Source organism: Symphalangus syndactylus, chromosome 3 (assembly GCF_028878055.3).
Source record: "Symphalangus syndactylus isolate Jambi chromosome 3, NHGRI_mSymSyn1-v2.1_pri, whole genome shotgun sequence".
Classification (NCBI taxonomy): Eukaryota; Metazoa; Chordata; class Mammalia; order Primates; family Hylobatidae; genus Symphalangus; species Symphalangus syndactylus.
This window is the reverse complement of record NC_072425.2, coordinates 17,426,681-17,435,089: the sequence shown is the minus strand read 5'-3', so window position 1 is coordinate 17,435,089 and position 8,409 is coordinate 17,426,681. Positions and strand designations below refer to the sequence as shown.

At 53.9% G+C, this 8,409-nt stretch overlaps 1 protein-coding gene across 7 annotated transcripts in view; it reads left to right on the top strand.

Moving 5' to 3' along the window:
- The first annotated feature begins 4,200 nt into the window (after nt 1–4,200).
- SLC2A8 (solute carrier family 2 member 8) overlaps nt 4,201–8,409 on the top strand; it is an 18,793-nt gene continuing 14,584 nt past the window's right edge. For 6 of the 7 annotated variants that reach the window (XR_010119941.1, XM_055271011.2, XM_055271013.2 and 3 more), the window contains exons 1-4: nt 4,203–4,332; nt 4,422–4,584; nt 4,910–5,116; nt 7,251–7,350. Coding sequence is in view for 6 of the 7 variants with exons in the window: in XM_055271011.2 (XP_055126986.1) it covers nt 4,277–4,332; nt 4,422–4,584; nt 4,910–5,116; nt 7,251–7,350 (526 nt within the window). In the remaining variant the exon portion in view is untranslated. Of the gene's footprint in view, nt 4,333–4,421; nt 4,585–4,909; nt 5,117–7,250; nt 7,351–8,409 lie in introns of all 7 variants that reach the window. The other variant, XM_055271012.2, reaches the window with a different exon arrangement.

Genomic DNA, 8,409 nt, shown 5'->3' with positions numbered 1-8,409 from the left:
TTTACTGCAACCTTCTCATATTTTATATACTTAGATGGAAAATTATTTTTTCATTACAGTTTTGATTTATGTCACATAATGTGTTTCTTTTATAAAGAAAAGTCATTGCTTTTTAACTTTATTATAAGTAAGTTTTCTTTCTGCACCTTTGGCCCCGGTTGCTGTTTCAGTTCACTGTGATTGGAACCAGCTGCATTCCTGCCTGTAGACTTTTGAGAAAAGCTGGTTAGATCTTAGAAGCTCCTCCTTCTTTCCTGCATCTCATGAAAAATATTAAGACATGGGAGCTTGTCAAAAGTCTTCAGATTATTTTGTGTGGTTTTATTGTTACTCTGCAATAATGTAACCAGAGAACAGCTACTCCTTGTGGTTAAAAGTATTCTCATTGTAATCCCAGCGCTTTGAGAGGCCAAGGTGGAAGGATCACTTGTGCCCAGGAGTTCAAGGCTGCAGTGAGCTAAGATTGCACCGCTGTACTCCAGTCTGGGCAACAGAAGGAGACTCTGTCTCAAAAAAAAAAAAAAAAAAAAAGAAAAGAGAAAAGAAAAAAAAAGAAAGCATTTTCAAACTCCTCCTTCTTTTTGAGTCCCCCTCACTCTTTCACATAAATGATATGAAGATAATTGGTTTACCTGCCTTTCCTGGCTCCCTCTCCAGTGTGAGCAGAAAGAAATGTGGACTGGGCCAAGTGCAAAAGAAATAGTTAAATCTCAGCCACAAGCCAAGGGGAGATCCAGTTTACTAGCATTGTTTGCAAATATTTTAATCTGTGTGAAGAAGGTATTTTACCTTTGGCTTTAGTCTAGCCAATTCAATTTTATTCTATCTCTTCCTACTTACATTATTCATCAAAAGAAACTTCCTGTTACCCTGTTAAAGCAGCTCAGAAGAGTTCTTCTGCAGGCCTTCTTTTTTTTTTTTTTTTTTAAACAGAGTGTCACTCTATTGCCCAAGCTGGAGTGCAGTGGCACGATCTCAGCTCTCTGCAACCTCCGCCTCCCAGGTTCAAGCGATTCTCCTGCCTCAGCCTCCTGAGTAGCTGGGATTACAGGAACGCACCACCAAACCCAGCTAATTTTTGTATTTTAGTAGAGATGGGGTTTCACCATGTTGGCCAGGCTGGTCTCGAACTCCTGACCTCATGATCCGCCCGCCTTGGCCTCCCAAAGTGCTGGGATTACAGGTGTGAGCCACTACACCCGGCCAGCAGGCCTTCTTTGTGAGTGTGGAGAACTGAGTTTGACAGGACCTTGGTCTGACAGATTTTATAGAAGTTTGGGTCGTACCTCCTAGTGGGCCTTGCATACTGTGGGGAAAGCTCCCCTCTCTGTCTTTTGTACAAACAGATCAGCATGATAGCCCAAGCTGAAGGTTGCTTGGTTCATCTTCGGCAGAAGGCAAGAGGCAAGAGTAGTAAAGACAGTGCTTTTTAGATACACCCAGATGGGGCTGTTTATAACCAAATGTGGCTGCTCATATTCTTTGCAGCAGTTAGCATGCCCATTCTTCCTTTGTGTTTTTTATGCCCTTTTCCTATATAGGGGGAAAAAAACACTGTGTCTCAACCCCACCAACAGTTTAATGAATTATGTTTTATTATTCTTGCTTTTCTTTTTTTTTTTTTTTTGAGACGGAGTCTCGCTCTGTCGCCCAGGCTGGAGTGCAATGGCGCAATCTCGGCTCACTGCAAGCTCCGCCTTCCGGGTTCACGCCATTCTCCTGCCTCAGCCTCTCCGAGTAGCTGGGACTACAGGCGCCCGCCACCATGCCCGGCTAATTTTTTTGTATTTTTAGTAGAGACGGGGTTTCACCGTGGTCTGGATCTCCTGACCTCATGATCCGCCCGCCTCGGCCTCCCAAAATGCTGGGATTACAAGCGTGAGCCACTGCGCCCGGCCTCTTGCTTTTCAAATAAGGAAACAGGCTTAGAAAGGGGCAATGGTTTGAACCCGCAAGTTCTTTGACTCCAGAGCCCATGCTTTCCCCATGTCTGCCATGCAGAGCCAGGCTAAGTGCCTTGTGTCAGCTGGATCTGGCTGGTGTTTTTCATGTTAAACTAATTTGTAAGCTTTATGAGCTTGTATCTATGTTTTTCCTTTTTTTCCTGAAGTTTCTTGCTTCACAGCGTAGCATAAAAAAACCCAAGGACTATTTTAGAGCATTCTTCCAAATCAGCAGCATTAGAGCCACCCACAATTTGACAAGAGTCACAGGTCTGAGGAGTGATGTAGCGAGGGCAAGAGGTGGACCCTACTGATCAGGCTGATGTTGCTTTGCCTATGAAAAGGGGGCAAGAGGCTGTTCTGGCAACATTATTTGTTTACAAAGCCAAGAAGTGAGTTCTGCACACTCATGGGAAGGGAAGCCATCGGCCACAGGGTAGGAGCATCCTGCCTACATAATCCTTTCTGTGTACCCGACTGGCTGAGTCACACAGAAAATCATCTAACTGCAGTGTCTGCCTATGGAGTTTGAGGCATTGATCCACTATCCAGACACCAAGTGCCTCCTCTCCAGAGGAGGTCATGTCCATTGGGGGAAGGACGGAAGTAAACAGGGGATCACAAAGCAGTGATAAATGCTGTGATAAGAATAACACATGTAAGGCCGGGCGCGGTGGCTCACGCTTGTAATCCCAGCACTTTGGGAGGCCGAGGCGGGCGGATCACGAGGTCGGGAGATCGAGACCACGGTGAAACCCCGTCTCTACTAAAAATACAAAAAATTAGCCGGGCGTGGTGGCGAGCGCCTGTAGTCCCAGCTACTTGGAGAGGCTGAGGCAGGAGAATGGCATGAACCCGGGAGGTGGAGCTTGCAGTGAGCCGAGATCGTGCCACTGCACTCCAGCCTGGGCGACAGAGCGAGACTCCGTCTCAAAAACAAACAAACAAACAAACAAAAAGAATAACACATGTAGTGCTCGAGTTATCAAGCATTAGATGCTGTGGGAGTATAGAAGGGCAGTTGCCTAAGTCTTTAAAGATAGTCTTGTGGTCATATTGAAAAATGTTGGTTGCTAGAACCATCAGGTGACTGCAATATGTCAAATGACTATCTTCATCATACCGGTTAGCCTTTGAGTGCTTCACATGTCTTATATACATTACCTTGCTTCACAACTCTCCTGGAAGATAATGGTCATCCCCACTTAGAGATGAGGAAACACAAGGCCCAGAGAGGGATTACAAGCCAAGCCTCTTACTCCCATGCCCTGGCTCTTTCCAGAATTACACTAGCATTCCACCGCAGCTGCCTGCACCCAGTGTGTTGGGTATGAATTGGGTACAAGTGGTGAGATCCAACAGTGTCTCATCATTCGACTTGGGTGCACACGGGGAGAAGGTGGCATTAAAATCCACAGGGAACTCAAAATATGGAGGCAGGTAGATGAAGATTCAAGAGTCAGGACTCCCTGTGAAGTGAGTGGCACTTAAGAGGGGGAGTGGAGCCCAGATTTGTCACACATACAAATCTGGGGGACCCCACCTACCACCGGTCCTCAGCACCTGGAGACCCGAGCCTTCAGCAATCTGAGAAGCATGAAAGTGGGTTTCGGTGCACAGGGCCACGCCTCCGCCGCCAGCAGCCCAGCGGGAGCGTCTGACCAGTCTCGGCCTCCTAGAGGAGAGGGAGGCGCTCCAGGACAGTCTGCTTAGAGGCTCTCTCCGCTGCAGAGCTGGGCCCAGGCAGAGGTCAGACGCCTCCAATACAGGCCCCAGGGCAGCGATTAACGCGGGGCAGGAACTGCAGACCGGACCGGGCAGGACAGATGCAGCTTCTCGGAGTTGGGGGCGGGAAGTCTCCGGCTGAGGCCCACGTGCTTCTCCTTCGCCCCGCCCCTACCCTCATTGGTTGAAGCCAGATTGAGAGGAGGTGCCAGAAAAAAAACTCCTCCCTCCAACCTCATTGGCCAGCTCAGTTCTGAGGCAGCTCTCTGGCCCCGTCTACGGGCTCGCACTACACTCCAATTGGGTGGTTGTTCTCCCGGACGGAAACTCCGCCCCACCTGTACCTTGGGCGGCTCCGCCCTAGGGGCGGTTCCAGCGCGCGCTTCGCTAATCGGTTCTATGCTTCCATTGGTCTGCTTTAATGTGAAGGGCGGGTCCTAGCGGAGTCACTAGCCCCGCCTTGCGTTCCTATTGGCTGCTCCAGCTCCGCGGTTCCGATCCCACCCAGCACCGTCCCCCGCCCCCCGCCGCCCATTGGCTGCGAGAGGCCGGTGCGGGCGGCACTCGCGCGGCCGGTGGCGGTTAGGGCGCCAGAGCTGGCCGCGGACATGACGCCTGAGGACCCAGAGGAAACCCAGCCGCTTCTGGGGCCTCCTGGCGGCAGGTGAGCTCCGGGGAACCCACGCCCGGACGCGGCCTCGCCCTCCCACCCCTCCGAGTCCGCTCCGCTCACCCTCGGCCCTGTCCCCGCAGCGCGCCGCGCAGCCGCCGCGTCTTCCTCGCCGCCTTCGCCGCTGCCCTGGGCCCACTCAGCTTCGGCTTCGCGCTCGGCTACAGCTCCCCGGCCATCCCGAGCCTGCAGCGCGCCGCGCCCCCGGCCCCGCGCCTGGACGCCGCCGCCGCCTCCTGGTTCGGGGTGAGGCCCCGGGCTCGCTCCTCCAGCCCTGGGACCCCGCGCCCTCCTCTCGGGACGGGCATCGGGACCCTCCGCCCCCCACCCTTCCCCTCGGGACAGGCATCGGGCCCCGCCGCCACCACCTTTCCCCACGAGACGGGCATCGGGCCTCTCTGCCCCCCATCCCTTCCCTCGGGACGGGCATCGAGCCCCTCAGCCCCCACTCCTCCCCTCGGGACGGGCGCCGGGCCCCGGCTCCTTTGCCTCCGAGCCCGCGGGGGGTGGGCGGAGGGGGAGGATGGGCTGCGGCTTCGGCGCCCCCTCCTCAGCAGCCGCCCGCCTCCAGGCCGTCGTGACCCTGGGTGCCGCGGCGGGGGGAGTGCTGGGCGGCTGGCTGGTGGACCGCGCCGGGCGCAAGCTGAGCCTCCTGCTGTGCTCCATGCCCTTCGTGGCCGGCTTTGCGGTCATCACCGCGGCCCAGGACGTGTGGATGCTGCTGGGGGGCCGCCTCCTCACCGGCCTGGCCTGCGGTGTTGCCTCCCTAGTGGCCCCGGTGAGTGTCCCGTCTCGCGAGTGTCCTGTCTCGCGGCCTGAGACCGAGGTGGAGTGGGACAAACCGCTCCCCAGGCCTGGGGGCGCGGCTCCCCCTGGCGGGACGTTCTGGGTGCCAGGCTTGAAGTCCCTGCGTTATCTCGCGGTCCCTCCCATCGACCCTGGGAAGGATCCTGCTGTTCTCTCCATTTTACACTGAGGTCATGACATGTAGTCTCGGAAAGGTGAAGTCCTTTGCCCAGGCAGGGTCCACAGCTAGTCAGAGGGGAAGCAGTTGCTGGTTCAGGGTTGTCCCACCTAGCTGTGCCCCTCTTTTGCTCTACAAACCTGCGGATGATCCACAGGAGCCCACTCCCTCCATTTTGGTTTTCATCCCTGGCTTCGGGTCAATGACTGCAATTAGCAGGAAGTTCCTGTCCTGATTTCTCTTGGGGCAAAGGCTGCTGGCCTCTGTGTTCCCCTTCCCTTCTCACAGGCCAGCCCTTCTGGCTTCCCCATCTTCCCCCTTTCCCCTTCCTGACCCAGACTGCCCACTTGGGAGCCCCGAACATCTGGATCAAATCCTGGTTCTGCCACTAACCTGAGCAGAGTGCGTCCCTGGGCCTCAGTTTCCTTCTCTGGAAAACAGGGATTATGGCATTAGCCCCTGAGGGTAGTGGTCAGGATTCAGTGGGACTTTGGATAGACAGCCCCTGGCATGGCTTGTGGAGGACTGGATCCTGACAGCTTGGTGAACCGTGAACTGCCCCCAGCCATGGGCTTGGACAATATCTCACCCAAGTGAGGTTGAAAGTAGCCGCTCAAGCCCCTCCCTGGGTGCTCATTTCACCAACATTTGCTAACCAGCAGCAGCAGTTGGACCAGAAGAGGGTGGGGAAGAAGCTGGGCCTTTTATGTCTTTGGTATTTTTTTTTTTTTTTTTTTATGAGACAGAGTTTTGCTCTTGTTGCCCAGGCTGGAATGCAATGGTGCGATCTTGGCTCACCGCAACCTCCACCTCCCAGGTTCAAGCGATTCTCCTGCCTCAGCCTTCCCAAGTAGCTGGGATTATAGGCATGCGCCACGAAGCCCAGCTAATTTTGTATTTTTAGTAGAGATACGGTTTCTCCATGTGGGTCACTCTGGTCTCGAACTCCCAACCTCAGGTGATCCTCCCACTTCGGCCTCCCAAAGTGCTGGGATTACAGGCATGAGCCACCGCGCCTGGCCACTTTGGTTTTTTTAACTGGGCAGAAACACACCTGTGTTAGGGGCCTAAGCTATGGAATAACCTTAGATGCATGGGTGAGGGCCTGGTGGCCTGTGGGCCCAGGAGGGAGCAGTGGCAGCCACTGGTAGTGACCGAGGCAGAGAGTTCATGCTTCTGGTCCAAGGCCACCACTCAAAGCGTGGGCCCTGGGCTAGGATCCTGGGTGGGCGTCACGTGGAGCTGGTTAGCAAGGTGGAATCTTTCGCCTGTCCAGACTTACTGCATCGGAATCTACGTTTTATCCAGGGTGTCTGTGCACATTAAACGAAGGCTTGAGACGCTCTGTGCCCACCGCCTCTCGTCATCATATGCAGCCCTCTCCATTACCCTTAATCCCCTTTAAACACCTGCCACAGATCTTTCAGTTGTGGGGACCTGGGGATGGCTCTGCTCACCTAGGCAGGTTCCACTAAGGGGCCTCAGGGCCTGCCATAACCCCCTGCAAGGACTTTCCTCAGCTCGGAATGGCTGAGACCTTTCCATTTTAAGAAATCTTGGAGCCCAAGTAAAGCCTCATCTTTTTTTCTTTTAATTTTTTAAATTTTAAAAATTTTAAAAATTTTTATTTATTTATTTTTGAGATGGAGTTTCGCTCATGTTGCCCAGGCTGGAGTGCAGTGGTGGGATCTTGGCTCACCGCAACCTCCACCTCCCGGGTTCAGGTGATTCTCCTCCCTCAGCCTCCTGAGTAGCTGGGATTACAGATGCGCGCCACCAGACCCAGCTAATTTTGTATTTTTAGTAGAGACGGGGTTTCTCCCTGTTGGTCAGGCCAGTCTCAAACTCCCAACCTCTGGTAATCTGCCCGCCTCGGCCTCCCAAAGTGCTGGGATTGCAGGCGTGAGCCACTGCACCCAGCCATAAATCCTCATCTTATTGCTGGCAGGTCTACATCTCCGAAATCGCCTACCCAGCAGTCCGGGGGTTGCTCGGCTCCTGTGTGCAGCTGATGGTCGTTGTCGGCATCCTCCTGGCCTACCTGGCAGGTATAGTTGTCATTATCTCTTGCTTCCCATTTGTGGTCATGTGGCCATTTTACAGATGTGTAAACAGAGGTTCAGTGAGGTCAAGGGACTTGTCTGAGGTCACACAGCCAGTGCCCAACATGCCAGGCTTACCTTCCTGGGACCTTGGGATAGGTGAGTCTTTTTTTTTTTTTGAGATGGCGTCTCACTCTGTCGCCCAGGCTGGAGTGCAGTGGCGGCTCACTGCAACCTCCGCCTCCTGGGTTCAAGCAATTCTCCTGTCTCAGCTTCCCAAGTAGCTGGGACTACAGGCATGTGCCACCACACCTGGCTGTTTGTATTTTTAGTAGAAATGGGGTTTCACCGTGTTAGCCAGGATGGTCTTGATCTCCTGACCTCATGATCCGCCCACCTCAGCTTCCCAAAGCACTGGGATTACAGGTGTGAGCCACTGCGCCCAGCCGATAGGTGTGTCTTATGACTGAGTTCCAGGGAGAGCTGGAGAAGGTGATATCCTCATCTTTCCTGAAGCTCCCTCTAGGGGTGTGGGAAGGGCTGACTGGTTAGGTCAGTACCTTACTGTGCAGTGACAAACCAGAGGGCTCCAGAGGTGGGTGGGTCCCTGTAAAAATCTTCAGCCCAGGCACGTAAAGGGCTGAGCAAGTCCCCCTGAGAATGTCAGTGCCGGATTCACCATGTCGGCAAATTGCAACGTGAAGGAGGCCAGGTCCTGGGGACCCCGAGGGGCAAAGCTGTGCCAGCATGAAGAAGCTTCAGGAGGCAGGTGTGTTCTCATTAGAAAGAGGCCAGGCTTTAGAGGCCAGACCCAGTGGCTCACACCTGTAATCCCAGCACTTTGGGAGGCCAAGGCGGGCATATCACTTGAGGTCAGGAGTTGGAGATCAGCCTGGCCAACATGGTGAAACCCCATTTCTATTAAAAATACAAAAATTAGCCAGGCCTGGTGGTGGGCACCTGTAATCCCAGCTACTTGGGGGGCTGAGGCCCAAGAATTGCTTGAACCCAGGAGGCTGAGGTTTCAGTGAGCTGAGATTGCACCACTGCACTCCAGTGTGGGCG